The 25,890-nt window shown below is 38.6% G+C and overlaps 2 protein-coding genes across 4 annotated transcripts in view; both read left to right on the forward strand.

Moving 5' to 3' along the window:
* Positions 1-5,136, forward strand: part of LOC103473783 (nipped-B-like protein B) — a 35,242-nt gene extending 30,106 nt beyond the window's left edge. For all 3 annotated transcript variants that reach the window (XM_008424272.3, XM_008424274.3, XM_008424273.3), the window contains 8 exons: positions 369-559; positions 665-772; positions 1,578-1,778; positions 1,894-2,040; positions 2,733-3,091; positions 3,164-3,338; positions 3,462-3,653; positions 4,421-5,136. In XM_008424272.3, the coding sequence (XP_008422494.2) occupies positions 369-559; positions 665-772; positions 1,578-1,778; positions 1,894-2,040; positions 2,733-3,091; positions 3,164-3,338; positions 3,462-3,653; positions 4,421-4,771 (1,724 nt within the window). In that variant the 3' untranslated portion in view covers positions 4,772-5,136. The remainder of the gene's footprint in view (positions 1-368; positions 560-664; positions 773-1,577; positions 1,779-1,893; positions 2,041-2,732; positions 3,092-3,163; positions 3,339-3,461; positions 3,654-4,420) is intronic.
* A 5,486-nt stretch (positions 5,137-10,622) lies between these two features.
* nup155 (nucleoporin 155) lies at positions 10,623-25,712 on the forward strand. Its single transcript, XM_008424270.3, has 34 exons — positions 10,623-10,781; positions 10,971-11,137; positions 11,913-12,050; positions 12,152-12,248; positions 12,379-12,449; positions 12,524-12,616; positions 12,791-13,054; positions 13,149-13,222; positions 13,989-14,080; positions 14,168-14,265; positions 14,348-14,515; positions 14,601-14,701; positions 14,954-15,124; positions 15,207-15,317; positions 15,443-15,537; positions 15,629-15,714; positions 16,193-16,334; positions 16,443-16,509; positions 17,360-17,475; positions 19,043-19,146; positions 19,298-19,431; positions 19,554-19,745; positions 20,513-20,651; positions 20,740-20,875; positions 20,956-21,109; positions 21,207-21,311; positions 21,722-21,876; positions 21,982-22,111; positions 22,204-22,317; positions 23,149-23,269; positions 23,355-23,465; positions 23,770-23,906; positions 23,994-24,100; positions 24,974-25,712. Exons 2-34 carry the CDS (start codon positions 10,996-10,998, stop codon positions 25,110-25,112), a joined length of 4,104 nt encoding a protein of 1,367 aa, XP_008422492.1. The 5' UTR covers positions 10,623-10,781; positions 10,971-10,995; the 3' UTR covers positions 25,113-25,712.
* The last annotated feature ends 178 nt before the right edge of the window (positions 25,713-25,890 follow it).

A 25,890-nucleotide genomic window follows, 5' to 3' on the forward strand; every position in this document is an offset into this window, starting at 1 on the left:
ATTAAAAATTCTGCGTTGGCATTAAAAAAAAAAAAAAAAAAAAAAGCGGAGCTCTGTTGATTTTTGCGTGAATTTATGCGATAGAATCGCAAAAAAAACTAGAGGAACTGATGTATACGACATTTCTGTGAAGGCCTCAAATGTTTACTAGAGAACCAAGTGGTTCTGGAGGAGCTTTAGAGATCCACATCTCCACTACAAGCTGTGCTCCCCACAAATCTGGCCTTTATATCAGAGTGCAAAATCTTTGTAAAAGTTGTTCTTACAAATGATGGACACAGTAGAGATGAGCACAATTTCACTCCATACGTTTGAGAATTTTTACAAAATTTTTGCATGCCATATCGTTGTTGCCGATGTTTGTTCAGGGAAGAACCAAGAGAAGCAGGAAGACCTTAAGGAGATGGGCGACATCTCCTCAGGCATGAGCAGCTCCATTATGCAGATTTACCTCAAGCAGGTGCTGGAGTCCTTCTTCCACTCACAGTCCACTGTCCGGCACTTCGCTCTGAACGTCATCACACTGACTCTCAGCCAGGGCCTCATACACCCTGTACAGGTGTGTTCACAGTATCGCCAAGGCTACAAAAATCACAGTAGATTTATTTAACTTTATATTTTCAAACAGTGTTGGAATAAAACTGTTTTTTCCTCTATTGCCTAGTGTGTCCCCTACTTGATTGCAATGGGAACAGATCCAGAACCAACCATGAAGAACAAGGCGGACCAACAACTAGTGGAGATTGATAAGAAATACTCAGGATTCATACATGTGAGTAATTTCTGCTCACAGGAGCGAGCGGACGGCACGGTTGTTCGCCTGCTTCCGGTGGAGCATGGAACCTTATTGTTTCTACCGCTTTTTACCTTTTCTTCTTCTTCTTATCATTATTATTATGTTTCTTTGCTGAAACTTATTGCAGCGTTTGAGCTTCTCAGATACTCAACCATATACCGCCACCTGCAGCGCTATGTGGCATCAACTTCTATTGATGAAAATGTGATAGAAAACTAACTTTAGTGATTTCTAGATTTAATTCATTTAGGTAAACACATTGTCTCCATAATTAAATGCAGTTGAAAATAACCTTTATGCACACTGAAAGGCAACTAATGAGGTAAACATGTAGAAAAAAAAGACATAACTTTTCAGCAACTGTAAATAAAATCTCATGGTAGCTTTTTTTTTTTTTTGGCTCAAAATCCCTAGTCTGTCTCTGCAGCTTGTCATGCGAAAGCCTCTGCTGCTGTTGTTGATGACAAAACCTTACAGAGTCTTTGAGAAGACTGGAAAAGTCTTTATCACCCGGCTCATTAGGGAAAAATCAGATGTTCCATCCAACAGGCTTGTTTTGAAACAGAGTAGCGGATGTGGACCAGAGCCAAACTCAGCCGACTTGAAGGCGCTGCTGCAGACTGCAGGGAGGGGAATTAACGCACCGTAGCAATTTGGAGGACAACTATTGGAGCTATTGTTAACAGTAAAAATAAATACACTTAAAAATGTAGCATTCCTAAAGGTTATGTGTCGAGCAGTGTCTCTGAAGAAGATCCACCTTTCTGTGTTGCTTCCACAGATGAAGGCTGTTGCCGGGTTGAAGATGTCTTATCAGGTGCAGCAGGCCATAAACGGAGGGAAACGTGCGGTGGTCCGAGGTTTCCGACACGATGACTCGGACTCGGCCCTTTGCTCACATCTCTACTCTATGGTCCGTGGGAACAGACAACACAGACGGGCTTTCCTCATCTCCCTGCTCAACCTGTTTGATGACAGCTCTGTGAGTTCACTTGCCTTCTGTAGACTGTTGTTATTGCAGATATCTTGAAAAAACAGCGAGTAAAAGTTTGCTCCATCAAGTTGATTTAGTTACTTATTTTCTTTGTTCCCTTCAGAAAACGGAGGTAAACATGCTGCTGTTCATAGCTGACAACCTGGCATGCTTCCCTTATCAAACCCAGGAGGAGCCTCTTTTCATCATGCATCATATAGACATTACTCTGTCTGTGTCTGGCAGCAACCTACTCCAGTCTTTCAAAGAGGTAAGAGTTTTTTTGCGTATCGTTTGGAGTGGGACAACAACTTTGTTTTGTTTTGTTTTTTTGCTGCACAGCTTTTTCCCAGTAGGGAGGCTCAAAACACACAGCCACAACTTTTAATAAACTCATGTTTTGCTCCTCCAGTTGATTTTTATTAATTTTTTTATGTTGAGCAGATTGCTAAAGTGCAATGTTAATGCCTACATGCTTCCTCTCTGTTTTAATATGACTTGTTGATAATTCAGCTTATACAAAATATAGTTATTTGTGTGCAGACAAATGTTAGTTAAGTCCGTTGTGGAGAATGAAATATCTTCTGCCATCATCTGTCGGCGTGGCAACATCACTCCAAAAGACTCAACAAGCTGATAAAGAAAACTGGTCTCGAACCTCTGGAGATAATGGAGCAAAGAGAGATTCTTCACAACAACCCTCTTCACTGTTGTGCAACCACAGTGTCTTTAGTCAGAGGCTTGTTCAGAATCCCTGTATTACAGACTGCTACAGGAGCTCAATCCACCTTTTTAAAAAGCATGTCTAAAATATCTGGTTTCCACTGTTCTCTGGTTGTTATTATTTTCCTGCTTGATGTTAAAAGTGGCTCTAATTGAATGGCTGGGCCTGTTAAGTCTTAAACTCCAATGAAGCGCAGTTCTCTACATATTAAACCAGTTAGCATGTTTGTACTTTTGCAGTGTTTACGGAAAGAGCCCGTAAGACACGAAAAGAAGGTGAAGACAAAGAAGAGAAAAAAGAAGCATTCTCGTAAGAGGAAAAAGAGCTCAGATGAGGACGACGACGAAGAGAAGAGCAGCAGCACATCCAGCAGCAGTAGCAGCAGCAGCAGTAGCGATGAGGAGGAGGAGGAAGTTCGGAAGCGAAAGAAGCCCAGAGGCGGTGACTCTGACTCGGATCTGGACGATGAAGAAGCAGTGATGGACCGCCTGCCTGAAAACACCACCCCTCTTCAGGAGTTTGCCAGTGCTTCACAGGGTATCCTGCTATTGCTGGTGCTCAAACAACACCTAAAGAATCTCTATGGCTTCTCAGACAGGTAAGAGGCCTCGTGTAGAGATACTTTATGAACTTGTTTTGCTTTATTACGGACATCTCGCTCGTGTTACAGCAAAATCCAGAAGTACTCGCCAACAGAGTCTGCCAAAGTTTATGACAAGGCAGTGAACAGGAAATCTAAGGTGCATTTCAACCCTCGTCAAACTCTGGAATACCTGAGGAGTGACGTGGCCAACAGAAACCTCAGCTATGAAACTAAGAGGAACATTGTCAAACAGTTTTTGGATGTAAGCACAGTTTTCTTCCTCATTTTATTTCCTCAATATCTGTAGGAAAAAAACATTCCTAAATAAAAAAACATCTTCCATCTTGGGCTGGTGAACTAACTGGGTCTGATTTTTGTCTCATAGTTCAAAGTGCTGATGGAGCACTTGGATCGTGATGAAGAGGATGAGGATGGGGGCGAAGCAAATGCTAATGCCAGAAACAAAGCCATCAATTCGCTGCTGAAGGGTCCAAAGCCCCAAAATCACAACCACAGTAATCACACTGCTCCGGCAGAGACAGATGATGAGGAGAGCGAGGACGAAGATCCTCCTGCGGTAAGAATGACAATCCCATGAAGTTAAATAGTTTTTGGTTTATGTTACCAGTCTACAATGACTTGATTGTGGCTGTCACAGTGGTTTGTTGGAGTCTGAAAATTTTAGAAATTGCTTTGTAATCCTTTGAAGACTGATAGAGTGATTATGTTTCTCATCTGTTCCTCGGTTCCTTTTGATCAGGGTATGATGTGTTGTTGTTTTTTTAATCACATTCTTTAGCCTGCTTTATGTTGTGAAATATATATTTTTTTAGGTAAATTTCTTTATGCTACAAACCTGGATATAATCAAACATAGAGGTCAATAAAAAAAAAAAGACGCTATTCTTGAGCCACGAGTCTGTCATACAGTAATAGTCTTCAGTCAGAGGCCTCCTCACATACGTTGGAGGACTGACTGCTACCAAACAGCCCTATCAGCAACTGTGTCAACATACATAGCAGCTCTTTGACGATGGGTGAAATTTCCATCTGAGATAAATAGAGTATTTTTGAATTGAATTAAATGATGAGACAATTCATTTCACTTATGACTATCTTATTTTGAATAGATTGTTACAACTTAGCAAACTCTTATAGTGAGCATCCTTTAACCTAAAACCATGTAGCTGTCGCGTAAAATCTTGAATCTTGGGAGAGCCATGAAACCCGACTTCAACATGCATGAAAATACAATAATAACACTGTTAAATATTGTAAAATTATTCTACTAGATTTGTCCTAGCCGCTTCCTGCTTAAACTAACACCGTTCTATGTAATCCACAGCGGAAACCAAGAAAAGACATGGACTCTGCTGATGACACGGGTCAGACGGTGGAGCTAATGGACATCGTCGCCATCTGTCGCCCCAAATACAAAGACAGACCGCAGATCGCCAAGATCGTCCAGAAGACCAGGAGCGGCTACAGTATACACTGGATGACGGGATCTTACTCTGGACCATGGACTGTGGCGAAGAAACGGGACGGTCGCAAAAAGGTGCCTTGGGTCGACAGCATCAAGGAGTCGGACATTATTTACAAGAAAATCTCCTTGACGAGCGGACAGAAGCTCACGAACAAAGTGGCACAGACGTTGCGAGCGCTGTACGCGGCTAAGGATGGGTCAAAGAGTTAATAGCAAAAACGTGCGGCCCTCGCAGCTCACATCATCTCTGGATCTGCTATGTTACCTTCAGAGACAACATTCATGATTTAGATTTAAGGCTCTGGTGGCGGAAATCTTTTTGAAATACTGATGCTTAAGTTAACACAAGAGAAACGGAGAAGAAAATGTTTGTGAAAACATTGTGTGGGAGTTCCTTCGCTGTTGTGCAGCAACTTGGATGTTTGATTTTTACTCCCGCTGTATCATAGTTTAACTAAAAAACATGTTTATATCTGAACATAATTCTGTAATAACAAAACAAAAAAAACAAGCTGAATGTTGGAAGTTAGTGTATTGATGATGTTCTTAATAAAGTGTTTTTTTTGGAATTATAACTAGATCCAGATGAATTTATTTACTTGATGTGAAGTCCAGCAAATTTTCATGTCTTGTTATAAAAAAAAAAAATGGTGTAGCACCATCTCTGTCATGTTTGGCATGAGCTATTTATGGGGAAAGCGGTACAGGATCTGTGCTAATACTGTTTTAATATACAGTTGATTTAGTGTTTTATAGCATAGGGCAATAATTAAGTTTCCTACCACCTACAATTAATAAGCTATGATTAATTGTAGCTTATAACTACAATTAATCGTTCTTATTCTTTGCTACGTATTGTGTTAGTTTTTGCAGAAACACTTTGACATTTTTTCTCCTTGGACTTTCTTTTTTTATCTGCTTTGTTCAGCTACTTATCTCCTGTTGTCTATAGGATCAGACTTCTTTAAAGCTGCCTTTTAAAACAAACAAGACTAGTTTTAAAACTCAGGTTTGGAGTTATTGGTAGCTCTAATTTGAATGTGCAAAACGTTTTCTGATTCGTGTTTATGTTAAGTTTGTGATACAATATTATCTTTACTACTTGTTTGTGCTTCTGGGAGGCGTAGTAACAAAATGGCAACAGATTCAAGTTTGTTATTTGTAGACATTATTAGTGGGTTGATTAATTTCAGAAGTCTTTTTATGCCTGAGTGAGAGACAGAGTAACAGTTCTCTAAAAGATGTGAAAAAGCAATGAAAATCCTATGATTTTTTTAAGAAAAGATAAAGAAAAACCAATTAACAATTAATAGCTCTACAGGCTATGATAAATATTATCAGCACATAAAGGTTCCCTATTGTTTTCCTACATGTGTAGTATCTTTTCTTATAAATACGTATAAATACTTATAAATACTGAAAAGAATAGTACGTCTTTTAGAACAATATGGTTGCTCAGTCTCCATTCCAGTAGGTGGCGGTAATGCACCAAAACATTACTTGCCTGCTACTATTAAACAGTGGTCTGATGGAACGCGGTTTTCGTTCCATCAGTTACAGTTTCGTAACTGGCATTTGCTAAATTAAGCCAGAGGTGATTTTTAGCATAACCCGGGTTGTGAGTGGATCAGATGGCAAGTAGTGGTGGGGGAAATTTGGAGGACGAGATTATGGATACAGGGTGGTCTATGGTAGAAAATAGAAGAGGGGGAGAGGGGAGAAATAAGGCTAAAAAGGAAATAAACACTGGGAAAAGATCTCTTGAGGATGAGGAAGAAACAGCTGAAATAAGGAAGAAAGCAATGATGGAAGAGTTTAAAGTTATACTAAAATTTAAAACTGGACAGGATATGTTTGGAGTAAGCCCTATTAATCTGTCAAATGGACTTAAGAGAGCTATTGGAGAAGTAGAACTAGCTAAAGTCTTAAGAGATGGAAGTCTGCTCATCATTTGTAAAAATGCTGAACAAAAGAATAAAGCTCTTAAATTACAAATGGTGTGTAAAAAGGAAGTGCTGGAAAGAAAGGTTGTTGGGGAAGAGAAAGGAGTAATATCAGGAATTCCTGTAGGAGAAAATTTGGAGGAGCTGAAGAAAATAATTAAAGGAGGGGAAGTTACAGACCTCAAACGACTACAGGCTTTTAGGAATGGAGAGAAAATGGACAGTACATCTGTACTACTGGTCTTCAAAGATAGAGTTCTGCCTGATAAGGTAATGGTTGGCTACTTGAGTTTTAATGTAAGGCAGTATATTCCACCACCACTCAGGTGCTTTAAATGCCAAAGATTTGGACATATTGCAAATGTTTGTATAGGGAAACAGGTGTGGGAGATGTGGAGGCGAACATCCTTATGGTGAGTGTGGAAATAATCCTGTTAAATGTTGTAACTGTGGAGGAAATCATACTGCAGCATTTGCAGGATGCACTGTAAGAAAAGAGCCAGCTGAAATTCAAAAAGTAAAAACTGAAAATAGAGTTACTTATGCTGAAGCAGTGAAACAGGTGAAAAGTAATGATAATGCTCCAAAAATAAACTATGAAAGGAAGACAGTGGCAGACAATAATCAGGGTAATGTCACGTTAGAAAAATTGATTCCTTTTCTTGCATATATCATTAATTGCTCAGAACAAGCAAAAAATAAATCAGAAAAAATTCAAATTATAGTCAAAGCAGCTACAAAATTTTTTAAGGTCAAAGATTTATCTTGAAAAAATTTATCATGAAAAAATTCATGATGAATTGCGACAGGGTGAAGGAGCATCTGAACTGGAGGCATCTCAAACCATCACATAATTCTAATATTACAATGGAACGCTCACAGTCTGATAGCAAATGGTCAGGAATTTAAAGGCTTCATTAATAATCTAAATCCAAAACCAGATATAATATGCATTCAACAAACGTGGCTCAAACCATCATTACAGTTTAATATTCATGGTTATTCAGTTTTACGTAAAGACAGGTCAAACGGGAGTGGAGGAGGTTGTGCTATATTTGTAAAAACCAACATAAAATTTATTCAGCTACAAGTAGTATCAGACTTAGAAATTACTGCTGTTGAAGTTTGGACAAATGATAGGAATACTACAATAATAAATTTTTATAATCCTTGTAAACAATTAGAAAAATTTAAACTTGAATCAATCCTAGGAAACTGGAGAGGGAAAATAGTTTGGTTTGGGGATTTCAATGCACAGAGCACTTTATGAGGAGATCAGGATGATTATAATGGAGGGGTTGTAGAAGAGTTGATTGAAGAAAAAGAATTGGTCATCATTTTAAGTAATGGTGAAGGCACTCAGGTGGACTTTGTGAGGGGTAAAGAATCTGCCATTGATCTGACCTTGGTCTCTCAATCTATTGCTGATTTATGCAGATGGAAAGTATTTAAAGAAAACACAATAGGGAGTGATCACTATCCAATTTTTGTTAATATAGGTGTAAATCTAAAGCAAGACCAGACAAAACATGAGGGGAGGTGGAAATATGAGAAAGCAGATTGAGGTTAGTTTGAAATTTTGAGTGAGGTTAGCTTAGAAAATGTAGATATAAATAAACCAATGAATGAGTTAAATTTAGAAATTAGCAAATGTATAATTAATCGAGCCAAATCGTGTATTCCTAGAAGTAATGGTAATAGAAAAAAGAAGATAGTTCCTTGGTGGACACCAGAATGCTCAATAGCAATTAAACAGAGAAATAAGGCTTTTAAGACACTTAAGAAAATAATTTGTTTCCAGGATCTAATAAATTATAAAAGGAAACAGGCAGAAGTCAGGAAAATTATAAGGAACGCTAAAAGAGATTACTGGAGAAAATATTGTGAAACTTGGGGAAAAACACTGCTTTAGACAGGGTTTGGAATACTATTAAAAAAATGTCTGGAAATTCCAAAGAGTCTTTTTTTCCAATAATAAAAGATAATGAAAATATTATTATAGATAATAAAAATAAGGCTGAGGTATTGGCGAAAGTATTTGCAAAGGTACATAGTACAGAGAATCTAGATAATAAAGAAAAATTAGGACATGAAACTATTAAACAGCGAAATATTGATTTAATTCATAATGATGAAGAGTATGATGATTTTATTAATATGAAATTTTCCTTGTTTGAATTAAATAGAGTACTGAGGAATTCTAGTAAATCAACTCCTGGTAATGATCAAATTACTTATAATATGTTAAATAAACTTAGTGATGTGAGTAAAGAAATAATTCTAAAATTGTATAATAACGTTTGGGAAGAAGGTATATTGCCTGATAAATGGAAAGAAGCCATTATTATTCCCATTTGTAAACCTGGGAAAGATCCAAATTCAGCTGAAAGTTACAGACCAACAGCCCTAACGTCATGTTTAGGCAAGATTATGGAGAAAATGGTAAATAACAGGTTAATTTATTTCTTAGAATCTAAGGAGAAGATTGAAACTTATCAATTTGGTTTTAGGAAAGGCAGAAGTACAATCGATCCAGCATTATGTCTGGAACATGAAATCAGACGGGCCCAGATTAATGAAGAGAGTGTAATGGCGATCTTTTTGGATGTGGAAAATGCTTATGACATGCTGTGGAAAGAAGGACTGCTGATTAAATTAAAACAAATAGGCATAAGGGGTAAAATATATAGGTGGATTAAAAAGTTATTAACTGAAAGAAATATTAGAGTTAAAATAGGCAGGGAAATAAGTTCAAGTATCAAGTTGGAAATGGTACTCCACAAGGCAGTATTATAAGTCCTATGTTATTTATTATAATGATTAATGATATTTTTAGTAGTATAAATAAATCTTTTGGGGTTTCATTATTTGCAGATGATGGCATCATTTGGAAAAGGGGAAAAAACACTGAATTTATAAACAGGAAAATACAGGAAGCATTAAATAAGGTAGAAGCTTGGGCTTTAGAATGGGGATTTAGATTCTCAACATCCAAATCTAAATTTGTTGTTTTTACAAATAGGAAGGTGAATACTAATGTGGATCTTAAATTATATGGGAATATTATAGAAAGGAAAGAGCAAATTAAATATTTGGGTATATGGTTTGATAAAATACTCACATGGAAAATACATATAGATAAAATAGTGTAAAAAAGTTAAACCATTTTAAATATTATGAGATGTCTGAGAGGCAAAAAATGGGGAGCAGACAGGAAAGCATTAAAGACAATTTACATCGGGCTAATTAAATCAGTCTTTGATTATGGATGTATTTTATATAATTCAGCTTCAAGTAGTTTATTGGCAAAGATAGATAAAATACAATATCAGGCATTAAGACTTTGCTGCGGAGCGATGAAATCAACTCCAGTTTCAGCTCTACAGGTTGAGATGGGTCAGATGCCGCTAGAGCTCAGGAGGGAACAATTAGCCTTAACCTATTGGCCAAATATTAAAGGACATAATGAAGCCCATCCTCCATGTATGACATTACAACCTTGTCAAGAAAAAGAAAAGAAGCAAATTAATAGTTTTGGATGGATAATTTTAAATAAAATATATGATTCAGGATTGATAAATTTCTAATTAGTCCTGTGGTTGTTATTCCTGTCATTCCGTTATGGGTTTTTGAACAGGCTGAAGTTGATTTAAAATTATTGGAAAAGGGAAGAGAATTGGTAAAGAATGAAGTGGAAAATTATATTAAAAAAGAATATTCAGAATATATTCAAATATATACAGATGCCTCAAAAATGGTAAATAATCAAGTAGGTGCATCATTTCATGCTCCATATTTAAATTGTATGAAAAATAAAAGAATAACTGATAAACTGACAGTGTATGCAGGTGAGCTAATGGCAATTTTAATGGCTTTAGAATGGGTTGAGGAAATGGAAACAATTGAGTTTTTAATTTGCTCAGATTCTAGTAGCGCATTAATTAGTATCCAAGAGGTAAATTCAGATTCAAGGCAAGATATTATAGTGGATATAACTAACTCAATTTCCAGGATTAAAAATCAGGGCTCTCAGGTTAAATTAGTTATGAACAATGGTCTGATTGTTCAGACCAGTGGGTGGCAGCACCACACTTTCTCGATCTCAAACAGCAAATCATTAGAGAGTAAAGAAGAAAACTTCCGCGCATGAGGTTGGCGGGTTGTTAGTTGCTTGTGTGTGTGTATGCCGGGTGTTTTTGTTTAAATTTGCAGCACAATAGACGCAACAAAACGCCTCAGTTAACAAAGTCAGGCCCGCGCGGAACATTTGCATCCTGGTAAACTAACTAATTCACTTTTAAGAACAGTGTTTTTGACATGTAGCTAGTTGTTTAGTTGTTAGCTTGTGTGCTACATATTGCATGCATAACTCCGGCAGTCAGCTAGCCGGCGCTATATAGCATCGGCTAATTTTGACTCATAAAATATTTTTGATTTGCTCGGACACGTCTCTGTTTGACTCCCAGGTTAGTCAGCGGTGGGTTTCCTGCCATGCCGTCCGTCGCTGGAGCCAGCAACCCCGCATCTGCGCTCGCCGAGGCGCTGGATAACTCTGCCCGGCTGATAGACAGGCACTTGCAGGATGACCGCTGTTTTCCTGACCTGTCCGAGCTGCTCGGCGTCCCGTCACACAGTAAGTCTGAATTTTCATCCCTAACTTCAGAAGATATGAGGAATGGGCGGGTCTGGGAAGTGAAAACACCCTCTTCACACCAATTGGGATTACTTTTAAACTTCTTATAAATGAAATGGTTTACTCAGTTAAACACTCGAAATGTTAATCCCCCCCTCAAATGTGTGTCTCACTTTTCCACCATTAGTTTGGTTGTGTGTAATTTGTTTGCTTACATGAAAAGAAATTCCTCCACATGAGATCAATGAAGCAAACATAAAGTATTTGTGTGATCTTGTAGAAGCAACATTCAGTATCAAGTATGTTGTTAGTGTATTTAATGTCAACATTTTAGCATGTAGACATGAAATGTACATTTAAATGCAAGACTCCCTTTTGCACATCATAGCAAAGTGCAGTCGCCACAAAATCAATTTGTACAATCTTGCAGATGACTAGTTATTCTGTATTTGTAAGGCATTTTCAGGTGACGTGCACATAACAACTGCTGTTCAATAATATATTTGGCCTCATATTTATTATGATAAATCCTATTTTCCTGATTCTTCTTTCACAGTGTGTCCAGCAGAACAGAAGTAATATTAGCATGCATGATACTTACAGAATAATATCCAACCAGTTATTATGTTCAAGCATTCCTTTGCGATCGCAATGCTGCACTCAGTGATGTTGCGATGACTGTTATTTGATTCATTGCGCAGCTCTGTTTATGTTTGAGCTGAGAAATCAGATTATACACAGACTGACCCATTCCTTAATTTAATTTGTTTAACAGACATGCCGTCCATCTCTGGCGTGTCGGACATGGACTACCCTCTCCAGGGACCCGGCCTGCTCAGCGTACCAAACCTCCCAGAACTCAGCGCAGTCAGAAGAATCCCACTGCCGCCTGAGCTGGTGGAGCAGTTCAGCCGTATCCTTTCAGTCATTTAGTGAATGGTTATCCTGTAGGTTCATACCAGAAAAGCATGTTTTGTTTTCTCCTTTTCGATTTTCCGCTTAACCGTCTTATAGATATGCAGTTTAATTGCATGATGGGGTTTTTTCCTGAGATCTCTCGAGCGTGGCTCACAATTGACAACGATATCTTCATGTGGAATTACGAAGACGGGTTGGTATTATTTGACGCTGTCATTTGAAATGTTTCTCAAAGCTTGCTGAAATAGATTATTGGTCCTCACCAATTTCATTTGAGCCATTGTTTATAATGTCTGTCTCTTCCTTTCTTGTGGTATTTATAGGGGAGATGTGGCCTACTTTGATGGCCTAATTGAAACGATTCTAGCTGTGGGTCTTGTTAAACCAAAACAAGGTATGCGCAAAAATGCATCTGTATTTTTCCTCCCTTTTTATTTGAGTTTGAGATCTTTTCCCTTCTCTTCTCAGGGATTTTACAGCCACATATCCACTACCTCCTGGTTTTAGCCACATCTGTGGATGTAGTGATCCTTGGACTGAGTTTCCCCAAGAGCCAAGCTGGTAAGTTTGTCCTATTTATTGGATCATTTCATTTTTCTTGATGTTTCTGAGTGTTATTTGTATAAGTCATACCTTTAAAAAAATGCAACCAGAAGCTTAATATTGATGCCTATTTTTATTATGATTTGGTCAAACTACCTTTAATAAAACCAAGGTGTCTCCATCTTTTTACAGCATTAAATGACAGCATGTCTGGTGGGATGCAGCTTCTGCCGGACCCCCTCTTCTCAATCCCGACAGACAACACCTACATCCTGTCCATCACCTCTACGGATCTGGGACGCATCTTCATGGCAGGAAAGGACGGTTGTCTCTATGAGATAGCTTACCAGGCAGAGGCAGGCTGGCTCAGCCAACGCTGCAGAAAAATTAACCACTCCAAAAGCTCTTTGTCCTTCCTCATCCCCTCTGTGCTCCAGTTTTCTTTTTCTGAAGATGGTAAGAGGAAGGAACACATTTTCACATGAAATGAAGCTTTTGGCAGTCAAACGTTTCTGTTTGATGATTCTGTTTTTGGCTCCGTTCTCCGCAGATCCCATTGTGCAGATTGCAATCGATAACTCTCGCAACACACTCTTCACCCGCTCTGAGAAAGACGTCCTACAGGTATGACTGCAGCTCTGATCTGAAGTTTACATACGCCCAAATTTTGAGCTGTGAAAGATGCTTTTCAGCTCTTCTGTTTTCAGGTTGAGGCAAATAATTTCTGTGATTTTTAAAAAGAATTGGGTGCACAGGTTTGAATTTACAATAGATCTTTGGATGGTTAATGCTGACCTTCTTATTCCTTTTCAAAACTAGTTTTGATGCGTGTTTGTAATTATTTTCCTGCTGGAGCATCCAACTCTGTGCAAGTTTCAATCATCTAAAAATAAGCCCAAAATATTCTCACCTCTTGCAGATTTAGATGTGAAGTTATTTTCATTCAAATAAGAATTTTGTTCTGAAAGGAAATAAGAAGGGTGTCTAAAGATAATGAAACTATGTGAAAGGGGCATGAAGTATAAAGTATAAAAATGTTTATTAGAAAAGATTTTTCCACAGGATTCTGAATGTTTATTATGTTTTTTCAATGAATGTTGCACTCCAAAGCATTGCAGTTACAAGGCCTTAATGCCTTTACATTGTGAGGTTAGAAAGGGACAAGCAAATCACATGTTGTTTGCAGTTGCTACGCTGTTGCTAGGTTTGGAAGGCTCACCTCAACAACTCCAAACATTGTCCATCATTGTTGGAATTGTCCATACAACGTTTCTCCAGAGTTAAATAACTGTTCAAGTGAATCCAGACTATTGCTTCTAGTTATTCGGATTACGACCTTCACATACATAAAATTCTACAGTGATCTAAAATATTTCTCTATTTTTTCTAGGTGTATGATCTGGGTGCTGATGGCCAAGGGATGAGTCGGGTGGCGACAATGTCGCAGAGCTCCATCATAGCAGCTGCAGGAAACATTGCTCGGTACGTTGGGGTGTGCAGGTTTGTTCCTTTTGTGTCAATCATTTTCCTCACATTCTGACCAACGTTTTTGTACAACTTTGATTTTAGGACAATTGATCGTTCGGTCTTCAAACCCATCGTCCAAATCTCAGTCATTGACAGATCAGAGTCCTTGGATTGCCACCTGCTTGCCGTTACTCATGCAGGTAAAAATTTGATGCTGAGGAGACAGATCTTTATTTTTTTAATTGGAAGTTTGTAGCGACTTTGTTGTTTTTGTTTTTGCAGGTGTGCGCCTGTACTTTACCACCGCGCCTTTTGCACCTCAGCACCAGAAGCACGTTGCCGTTCGCCCGAGCCTGCTGTCGTTGATCCATGTTCGGCTGCCGCCGGGTTTTTCCGCCTCCTCCACACTGCAGAAGCCCTCCAAAGTCCACAAAGCTCTGCACAGCAAAGGTGGGAGATCAGATGTTATTCCCCAATTTAGCTACGTTTGTCTGGTTTGTGTTACTGATGTGAAATTAAACGTCTGATGCTGCAGGTGTTCTCCTCATGGCCGCTTCGGAGACGGAGGACAGTGACATTCTGTGGTGCATCAACCACGACTCCTTTCCCTTCAAGAAACCCCTGATGGAAACTCAGGTTGAAGATAACAAACAATTAGAAATTAGAATATCCAAATAAGGAGACGTGTATGTAGTGGAGACATTTTAGCTACATTTGTAATTTATTTAACCTGTATTTATCTAAGATAAAGGAAGATCACGTATGTACAATCAGATTGCAAGAAGTTATTTACTCAACATATTATGTATTCATTGTGGATTAAAGAAAATCTGCATTAAAGTCGACTCCTGTTAAGAACCACTAATTATACGTTATGTTCTTTTGCAGATGATATCTAATGTTGATGGACACTCTTGGGCTCTTTGTGCCCTTAACGACGAGAAGCCTCCCAAGTTTTTTACTCCTCTCAACAAGGAGCATATCTCCATCACAGATTCGCCTGTGGTCGTCCAGCAGCACAACATTCCCGCGCAGAAATTCGTCCTCCTTTCCGCAAAGGTTAAAAACCGCAGTCACTCCTCGTCCCTTTAAAGTTTAATCTTAGTTGAAGAGTTTCTTCTAAACCTTTTCTACCTTTCAGGGAAGCCACATCTTTCAGAAACTGCGTCCGGTTGATCAGCTGCGCCACCTCCTGGTCAGCTGTGCTGCAGGAGAGAGTGAGGATATTGAGCGCTTCTTCAAGCTGCACAGGGTAAAGAGCTTTTCTGCTGTGGTTGATGCTTAAAGAGGTTTGATGTGTTGTTTTGAACCTGCATTATGCACATATCTAAGCAAAACGTTCTAATGTATTAGACACATTTATCTTGTTTTATTCAGGAGGAGCAGGCCTGCGCCACAGCGCTCATCCTGGCTTGTTCCAACGCCGCCTGTGACAGAGAGGTCTCCCAGTGGGCCACCAGAGCTTTCTTCAGGTCAGATGATGATTCTTGCCCCTGCATAGCTGCGATTGTTTGCATTATGTGCAAACTAAAGACGGTTCTTTCTTTTACGTGTTGGGATTAGATATGGAGGAGAAGCACAGATGAGATTTCCTGCTGCCATGGCAACACCCAGTACTGTTGGGCCTGTGATGAGCTCTCCAGCACCGGGTCAGTGTAAAGATTTGTTGGAGATCTGTTGCAAAAGCATATTTTGCCAAGTGATAAGTCGTCCCTGAAATAAAAGCAATAAATGATGATGTTGTTTTGAGACCATTTTCTAGTCAAATATTGATAAAGGCTAATGAACTTTAATTTTGTAAAGAACTTAGCATTGGAAGTGGAAGATATTTTAAATATCCAAAATTAAACACGAAAACCAAAAACGATAAATGAGGAGGAGTCAAAAAAAAACTACACACAACCGAATCAGTTGGTTATTGCCTTTCAAAAAATATTAATCAGAATGAAAGTTTTTGAGCTTATTTTAATTTATCATGTGATCAATTAATTAATTTCTTATAGTGAGAGACTTAGTTGGAGATGCATCCTTGTTTAAAAAATAAAACTTGTCATAAAGTCTAAAACCCTGTTCACACACAGGACATGATTTATTTATTTTTTCATTTATTTTCATTGCCTGTTTCAGGAGTGATGCCTCCTGCGTTTGCAACACCATTTGCACCGATGCAGTCTGGATCTGCACCCATCACTCCCATGTCGGCTGGGCCCGAGGTGATTTTCTCCGGAAAACACAACGGCATCTGCATCTACTTTGCTCGCATTCTCGGGTAATTCTGCATGATTTTCTCATCCAGACCTGCATATTTTACGTAGAGCTCTCACTGCTGATGTTTGCCTGTGTTGACCTCTAAATATGCCTCCTTCGACACTAACAGGAATCTTTGGGACGGGAGCCTTGCTTTTGAGAAAACGATGAGCAACGGAAATCAGACTGTCAGCATTGTAAGTGCAATGACACTTTAAAACTCCATCCAGATGTTCCTGGTAAATGAAAAAGTGCTACCTCTATTTTTCCTCTATTTTTTTCCTCTGGTAAATGCAGTGGAGATGCAGGATGGTCATAACAGCTTCAGAAAACGTTCATAGTTCTCAGAAAAGGATCCTAATTTGGAAGCACACCTTTAGTTTTAACTTAACATATATGGAAATCAACGGCATTGTGTTCACGTACATCCATTATTCCGAAGACTAATTATCTGACATTGTGCCGTAGAGATTTCTGATGGCACCATGCGAGTATTTAACATTCTGCACAAACATATGATCTCCTCTCATGGGCGCTGTTCCCTCCATTAGCATTACAGTTACTGGCTTTTACACGTCTTGTTGACACAAACCTGGATTTCAGTTTGAGAAAATTAAACCTGAGTTTTGAGGGAATTTGATCACGTCTCCAGTGTCTCATTGGCCGTCTGAGCCAATGCCTGAATTACTGTGTGACATTTGCAGACTGCTCCCTCTTCGTAATACACTTTCAGGTTGAAGATTGGTAATTTTACTGGGCTTTTTTCTTCTTTTTTTTTTCCCAGCTCTGGGATTCTTGGGAGCATCTATCAGTTTTAGTTGATTTCAAAATGTGATTAAAAGAAATTATTGGGTTCTGTTCTACGGCACATTTGATGTACTGAAGTAGCCTATTTGATTATTAATACATTTCATTTTTAGAACACTGTGTCTTTTAAACTACTTTATATTGCTTTATCATTATTACAGTATACACCAACAAATTGTGTGATTTAAAATTTTTTTTTTTTTAAATTATTATTCTTTTTTTTATTTATTGCCCTCACAGTTGGAAAGCACCGTTGACTCGTTTGAGCTGGAGGCCATCCTAATGCAGCTCAGAGGTTTACAGGAGTTCCTTGATAAAAACTCTCAGCTCAGTCCGTCTTCTCTTGGTGCTGCAAGGTAAGAGCCTTTTCCTGAGAATGTTTCATCAGAACATTGTTTTTGTTTTGGCAGCTAATCTCTACTTCACCTGTTATTTAATGACAACAGTCATTTTATATTTGTCAACTTGAGTGTAAATTAAAAAAAAAAATGCATCCATTGTTTTTAAATTGAGCCATTAAAACGTAACGCCTACACCCACATTTTATCTAAGTCCAATTTATGTCCACAGTTTTGGTTACCAGACATTTAATCTAAAATTGCCTTATCTAAAAGATACAAATTTTAATGTTGGAAAAGTAAAGAGCTTTTTACTGTGATTTACAATTGAATCAAATTCCTAGTATTTGGTTCCCCATATTAGAACCTAAATTGATGCAACAATTGTTCTGGGTTTTAAGAGAAATTGTTTTTAAGCTGGACCTTCTTTTTAAATGTCAAATAATGCATCGATTGTTGCTCATCTCTATATTTGCTAGGACACAATAAATGTAAAGCCAATAAAAATGGTGGTACACCATGATTAAATACAGATATGAAGTTTATGCTGTTATAGGTCTGGTTGTGAAAACAGTATAATAAAAAATCTGAAATAATTATTTACCAAACTGCAGAATTAATTGCAACATAATCGATTAGTTAGTAAAGCCCAGCTATTTATTCAAATGTCTCCAATATTATAAAAACTACATGGGGGAAAAAAATTAGACCTTAGTGTGGGAAAGTTTGGAGCTTCGACTTGAGAAATGTGGAGGACCGTTGTGATAACAAGCCCTGCAGTGAGGGTTTGCTTTGCTGGAATAAAGCTGCAGGCCTTTTTCTTTTGAGCTACTTGAGCCTGGTCACCAGCACATCATTAGCTCTTATCAGCAGCAGCATTCAGCATCCAGCTCTTCTGCTTCCTCAGATGGGATTTTAAAAAGAGAAATCCATCTGAGGAGGCAGATGAGGCAGTTTGGACTAAATATGCAGAATATGTGTCAAAGTTATTTCGGTGACCATTTCTGCCCGTCTGTGTGTTAATCAGAAGGAAAACAAGTTCAGAGATTTGAAAGATGAAAGACAAGGTGTTGCATTAAAAAAAGCAGCTGCAGGATGCTGGTTCCATTGCTTTTCCTCAAGCTGACTGCACTCTCATTAGACACTGGAACCAGAGAGAATAATACCTGAAGAACTCTGCAGATTACAACTGTTTTTCTTGTGCAACAAAGTATGTTTATGGTTGCCATTGCAAAGTGCAGCTGAATACGATATTTGGTAGGATATTATATTTCAAATGCAATGTGGTCAATACATCTTACATGTCTTTATGACAAAGATGCCAAACTCAAAAACAGTGCTGGGGAAAACCCTAATTGGATTCATCATTGCAATATTTTAGCAATATCACAATTTTCTGTTTTGTCCTAATACTGTGTTAATCAAAGCTGTTAAAAATCATTTAAAATATTTGCTTTCCATGGGCTTTCTGACCTGGAAACTGAACTTTCTTCACTTTCTAATATGACTTTGCCATCTCTTTGTGTCTCTCTCTTGCCTCCTTTTTAAACTTACATGATTTTCCTTCTGTTCTGGGCCTCGTTAGCTTCAGCTCCCCCGCCAACCTGCAGCAAAGGCTGCTGGGATTTATGCGCCCTGACGGAGCCAGCTCCCAGCAGGTGCAGCAGGAGCTCCAGAGGAAATATCACAGTGAGTTTCAGCACTTCCCTCCGTCTTTTCATAGAAAGGCCACAAAGGAAAGACGTATTTACTTTGTAGTCAATGCTGTTCACTGAACACTAATGGGTTTAATCTTTAGTTCTTCTCTTGTACAAGATAAATTTTCCGTTTCGTTCTCCAGCTAAGGCTCAGGTCTATGAGAAAGCGTCTCTGCAGGGCATCCAGCAGCTCGTGTATCGCTCTTACCAAACTCTGGCACTTTGGAAACTCCTCTGCGATCATCACTTCAGCCTCATTATGTCTGAGCTGCCAAAGGTACTTGTGACCACAAATACTCACCTATTCTAAGTAGATGTCTCCTATTTCCTTGCTTTGAGCCAAAAAAAAAAAAAGCCCTGCTGCCTCATTTGTGCTTTGTACCATTTTTTCATTCACAGGAGTTTCAAGAGGAAATGAAGGGGGCATGTTTTAAGGATGTAGTGACCAGAGGCAAGGAGTTATCTGGAGCTCTGGTCACAGGCCTTATTAATGTCTATATTAAAGACAACGCCTCTGTGGATGCCATCAGCATTCACCTCCGAGACCTCTGCCCGATGCTGTACAGCACCGACGACAGCGTTTGCTCAAAGGTACGCACGGCGCATCGCAAATGCTTCTTCATATTACGTTGCATTACGGCCACAGTTGTCCATGCGTTTCATTTAAAGTGATGGACCAACACAAAGTAGTGTAATAATTAAATAATGAATAAAATGACGCAGAGTTTTAAAGAGCTTTGTACAGATTAAAACCTGAACAGTGTGCTCTTTATTGCTGCAACCAACTATTATTTAAATTTATTATTCTGATGACTAATTAGAAAGCAAAAGTCTTTGCATTTTAGCCTTTTTATACAATATTCTAAATACATAAAAAGATGCAAACAATGATTCCATTCTCTTTTTTTTATTGCCTAAAATGCAATAGCATTACTTCAAAGAACGCATCTGCAACTAAAACAATACAATATTGATGGGTGAAAAACTCAGCTCTTTCTGCTTGACTTAACATTATTACAGTGTTGGGCTGATCTGTATTATTATTTATTATTACTGGATTAATGATTGGACAGCAAAAGGTTCTTGAGAGATTTTCTTTTACAGAATTTGAACCAGGTGATGCTAAAACCATGCCACTTGAAGAGATTTTTTGTTCAGTTTTGGTTTAATTACTATTTATTTAAGCAAATTTCCCTTTTTTTAATCAGTATATTCCAGTTAAGGATTAATCTATTACTAAATTAGTTGACGGTTATTTCAATAATCAATTCCTCCCGATTAATCTGATTGCTTCATCCAATCTGCAAAGACTTTTGGATACCCGAGGTCTTGTTGACCGTATGTTTTCCTGTTCTTAGGCCAACGAGTTGCTGCAGAGCTCGAAGCAGATCCAGAACAAAGTGGAGAAGGAGCGAACGCTGAGAGAGTCTCTGCAGCTCTACCAACAGATCAGCCAACATACAGACCTGCCGCTTGTTTGCTCCCAGTACAGACAAGGTGTTGTGGGTTTCCCTGCCACATTTTCTGTTTTTTTTGTTTGTTTGTTTTTAGCATTCGACTAGCTAATGCTTTTCTGTCGTTTCAGTGCGTTTCTACGAAGGGGTTCTTGAGTTGTGTCTCACAGCAGCAGACAAAAAGGATCCACAGAGGCTCGGACCCCACTTCTATAAAAACGGAGAGCCTGAGGAGGACAAGGTGGGGCTGCAGGCCTTTCAGGAAAGGTAAGGCCACAAAGACACAACCCTACAGTTCTCTGTGTCTGGGCTGGCTAACCACAAACTAACTTCCTCTTATTTTCCAGGCTTTCTTGTTATAAGTGCATCACAGACACCATGCAGGAACTGGTGAACCAGAGCAAAGCTGCCCCTCAGTCGCCCAGCGTTCCTAAGCAACCTGGACCCCCCGTCATGACCTCGGATCCCAACATGCTAAGCAATGAAGAAGCTACAGCACACGTGAGTTAAAAGCGGGGCTGGGGGTCAGCTGCTCACTTCCCTTCATCCTTATGTAAATGATCTGCATTTCTAATGAGAATCTGTCACTGCCCTGTAGTTTGAGCAGATGCTCGACTTGGCCCAGAGCTCCCAGGACGAGCTGTTTCACATCGCCCTGTACAACTGGCTGATCCAGGCTGACCTGACGGACAAGCTGCTGGAGGTAATGCTACTATGTAGTCTCTCTTTGAATCAGTGCTCGTTTTTCTCTAAATGCACTTTTTTTAGGACTTGAGGGGATTTTCACACAAACTTGTTTTGTGTCTGCAAGACTAAAATGAGGTAGAACTGGATTTCTGAAGAGATAAAATGTTCATATATTATCCAAACAGAAAATTGCATAGACTTTTCATTCATTCTAAGCTTTTCACATTCTACTATATTGTATTATTTGCTAGCTGTGAATGATAAATCCTTTCTTCCTCTTTTTTTAAAGCAAGTCTGGGCACACACATTTGAAATGTTCTAATTCCACACTGGATGAAATGCTCAAATGTATACCTACCTATTTGTAACATTTATTCTTTTAAAATCCCCATAAATCTTGAACTGCATTTGACTTCTGTTTCCCAGGTGAATTCTCCTTATCTTGAAGAACACCTGATGCATATAATAAAACAGGACCAGAGCAAGGTTCACAACATGGACCTGTTGTGGCGCTACTACGAGAAGAACCGCAACTTTGGCAAGGCAGCTCACGTCTTGGCCCGCCTCGCTGACATGCACAGGTCTGAGCAGAACAGGAGAAAAGTTTGACCTGTATTTTCTTTTTTCACATCAAGTTCTTTTGTAACGATTTATTTATTTTTTTGACTTTCTCTTGGATGTTCCAGCACTGAGATCTCCCTAAAGCAGCGTCTGGAGTACATCGCTCGAGCCATCCTGTCTGCAAAGAGTTCCTCCTGCATCTCTGCTCAGGCGTCTGATGGAGAATTCCTTCACGAACTGGAGGAAAAGATGGAGGTACGTCAGCCTGACCGAAAGCCACGAGGCGTCCTAACCTGAGATTACTTCGGGCGCTTCTTTAATGTTTGCGTGTTTCCACTTTCTTCCAGCTTGTCCGCATTCAACTGCAGATTCAGGAAACCCTGATCAGGCAGTACTCCAGTCATCCGTCAGTGAAAAACGCCATCTCACAACTGGACTCTGAGCTTATGGACATTACAAAGGTACCTCAAAACATCAGAGAAATACGGTTTTTACTGTTGATCGCAGGGTTCACATGGGTGCTTAAATCCTTTAATGCTTGAATTTCAGTTATTTGGATAGTGCTTGATTTTTGTGTAATGTCCTTGAAAGTGCTTAATATTCTAACGGCGCAGTTTTCTAATAAGCTGCAATTTAACGTTTGATTAAAAGCCTAAACTTGGAAAACTTTATTTATAGTTGAAACCAGATATTTTCATACACCTAATAAAAAAGATGTACAGATTTATCTTCTCACTGTGTGAAGTTAATTTAAACTTTTCTTGTTTTGGATCAGTTAAAATTACGAAAAATAATTAATGTTTGCTAAATACCAGAAAACTTTGTGGGAACATTTCATTGTTGCTTTTGTAACTTTCTTTGTTGATTGTATTTAAACATTTAATATGATCAGGAAGGTCATTTACCTTACCACAGTTCATTTGGATTGTTTCATTGTATTGAATATTTATTATTTCTAAAGGCTCAAAGACTTATTGATTGTCTTATTTTATATGTTAAAGTGATTGAAATTGGGGGATTTTTTTTATCTTTTATTTTTTAATTGGTGTTTTGTTCTTGGACCAGTCGTGTGTGATGGAGACATTTCAAAACATAAAATTGTGCTATATTTTAGTTCACCTTGCGTCTGCTGTAGAATGTAGTTTCTGTAGTTCATCTCCAAAGTTTGGCGCTGGAAAAGTTTCAAATCGAACCTGGAAAGTGCTTGAATTTTACTGTGGGAAAAGTGTATGAATCTTGTGATTGGGAATGTAAAATTATCTAATTTTTATTTATTTTTTTCTGTCACACAGCTCTACGGAGAGTTTGCTGACCATTATAAACTGTCTGAGTGCAAGCTGGCCATAATTCACTGTGCAGGACACTCGGACCAAATCCTGGTCCACTCGCTATGGCAAGAGATCTTGGAGAAAGGTGAATTAAAATCAAGATCCTGTGGTATATTTCTTCTTTGTCTATTCAACACACGTCCCTTACTCTTCGGTGTTGTGTCTTCCAGAGCTGAGTGACAGTGTGGCCATGAGTCCAGCAGACAGGATGAGGTCCCTCAATCTGAAACTGGTTGCACTGGGGAAGATTTACGCTGGAACACCCAGATACTTCCCTCTGGGTATGTTTCAGTCATGTTCAGTTTTAGGATTGTTGTTTGCAATTTAGTATTATAATTAGGCATCCTTTCTGCATGTTTTAAGTGAGCGTGTCCCCGAGGCGCAGGTCTGTTTAACCAAACAGCTGCTCGTACTCTTAATTATCCACATTTTACAAGCAGCCTGTTCAAACATGTCATGTCTGTGGAGACGTTGATTCGAGGTAGATTGTCTTTGTTTTTTTTTTGGGACATAATCGGTTCTTTCCCCAGGTGCGAACATGACGAGTGTGCCGTGTTAACGAGGAGCGATGTGTTATGATTGCAGAGTTTCTTGTAAAGTTTCTGGAGCAGGAAGTCTGCCGACTGAACTGGGATGTGGGATTTGTCACATTTACGATGCTGGAGATCGGAGTGCAGCTGCCACGGCTTCTTGAGGTTTACGATCAGCTCTTCAAATCCCGGGTATTTCCCCTCAGTTCAGATTTTGTCTTGAACATGAATGGATGATATAATGTTCCTCAATAAATAATGTGATCTGCTGGTACCCAGGATCCCTGCTGGCTCCGGTTGAGGAAACCTCTACATTTGGTGGAGTGCATCCATGTGCTTCTCTCAGGATATGTGGACGACCCCAGCAGAGTGGCAACATATGACAGGTTAGCACAAACTTTGCTGGACGATAAATTGTTCCAGAAGTTATTGCGATAAACAATAATATTGTTGTTTTGAGACCATTTTTAAGTAATACAGTGGTAATGGCAAAATAATATTTCAAGTGCGCATTCTAAAAGCCAACTTTAAATTCTAATAAACATTTATCAGTAGACCTGGAAAAAATGTAAAATATTCAAAATAAATAAACAAAACAACAAATAAAATGAATTTGGAAGTCTTTGTAAACAAAATTGTCCTTCAAAAAAAGCGCTAGTTGAGACCAAACCATCAAGCTGAAGATTTTTTATCATCCAGTTTTTGATAAACGGAAGAAGAGATAACAATAAATCATGCCAGTTGAAATAATTCAGTTTGTTTTAATTTATCACACGATTAATTGATTTATTGATTATTGTGACAGACTTGTCACTTCACCTCCTTGCCTGTAGTGGGCGACGTAAGAAAAAACTGAGGTTTTTAAGTTGTTTGTGGTGAAGGTTGCAATGTCCTTTTTTGCATTTGCTGGAAAATATTAATTTTAGATGCAATTTTGCTTTTCCCTCAATCCAGATTGATTGTGTGTAAAAATTGCAGACTATAAGGAAAGAAAGATGCATAAAAAAAGCACTGGTCATTATGATGATCATTTTTCTGTAAAAATAAGTTTGCGTTTAGTCAGATCTACTCTCTGTGTAAAGTTCATTGAACATTTTCACAAATCCATCCACTTCATGTCTATATGCTGTAATATTGTGATTGAGCCAGCATTGGGGTAAATAACTACGCACTATAGTGATTTGTGAAACAAGTACGAAGACCAATGACGATGAATCTGCATCATCAGGCTGCTGTTAACGTCGTGTGATATTTTCCAGGCGCCGATTCACCAACGTTTGCCTCGACAACATCTGCGGATACCTGGTGGAGCTGCAGTCTTTAAGCCCAAACTCGGCCCTTCAGCAAATAATCGGCAACTTCAAGTCCCTGCAGGCCAAGCTGGAGAAGCTCCATTGACAAGAGCTACATTCTTCATCAATAAACGTTTGGCTGACCTCTGGCTGGTACTCTGCTGGCCTTAAACAAAGACACCTGGCATCGTTTTTGTTGTGATGAGAGACTGGCAAAGTGACAAGTTTTATAACTTATTTTCTACCGTTTTTTTTTTTGTTAGTTTGAATATTCTGCGGAGTTTTGAAAAGACTGCTTGTAATTTGCATTGTTTGCAAATAGCTGTTTGATATCTAGAAATGGAGGGGCTTTCAATAATGTGTTTATTAAAAACTCATCAAATCTGTTGCATATATCAAAAACTAGCTGAATTTGAGCCTCACTTCGGGACATGGAGTCGATTCAAGCATCGCATCACAAGGTTTTGACTGTTTTACCAGTTTATTTTGTATTTATGTACATACCTTGGCTTTAACATTATCTTTGCAAAACCTCTCTTGCAAACCTGTGGGTTAACAGAAAATGATTGTTTGGATATTAAAACTGCCATTATGTATAAGAGTTTTTTCCGACTCTTTGACTTGGTGATGTTCATAATTTCACCTACACTAAAAAAATAATCAGACCTAATTTTGGCCGGGCTAATAAAACATTTTTAGAAAGAAATCTAACTTGTCGTGACTTCTGTGGATGATCTCTTCTTATTAAAGCATGACCTTCTGTTAAGATGCTGGAGTAATTAGATATGAAGGGCACCAGGTTGCTCCTTTAATGTGACACTGGTCATGCAATGCAATTATCTTTAATTTGAAACCTCACTCAGGATTTCCTACAGTAATAACTA

The sequence above is a fragment of the Poecilia reticulata genome, chromosome 12, assembly GCF_904066995.2.
Source record: "Poecilia reticulata chromosome 12, P_reticulata-male-v2, whole genome shotgun sequence".
NCBI classification, from domain to species: domain Eukaryota; kingdom Metazoa; phylum Chordata; class Actinopteri; order Cyprinodontiformes; family Poeciliidae; genus Poecilia; species Poecilia reticulata.

Bases quoted from the DNA above. Each gene is read 5' to 3' on its own strand.
- nup155 (XM_008424270.3), top strand. From the start codon at position 10,996: ATGCCGTCCGTCGCTGGAGCCAGCAACCCCGCATCTGCGCTCGCCGAG. The intron at 15,538-15,628 runs GTCAGATGATGA...TGTTGGGATTAG, and splicing joins GCCACCAGAGCTTTCTTCAG to ATATGGAGGAGAAGCACAGA. The intron at 16,510-17,359 runs GTAAGTGCAATG...TTGCCCTCACAG, and splicing joins GAAATCAGACTGTCAGCATT to TTGGAAAGCACCGTTGACTC.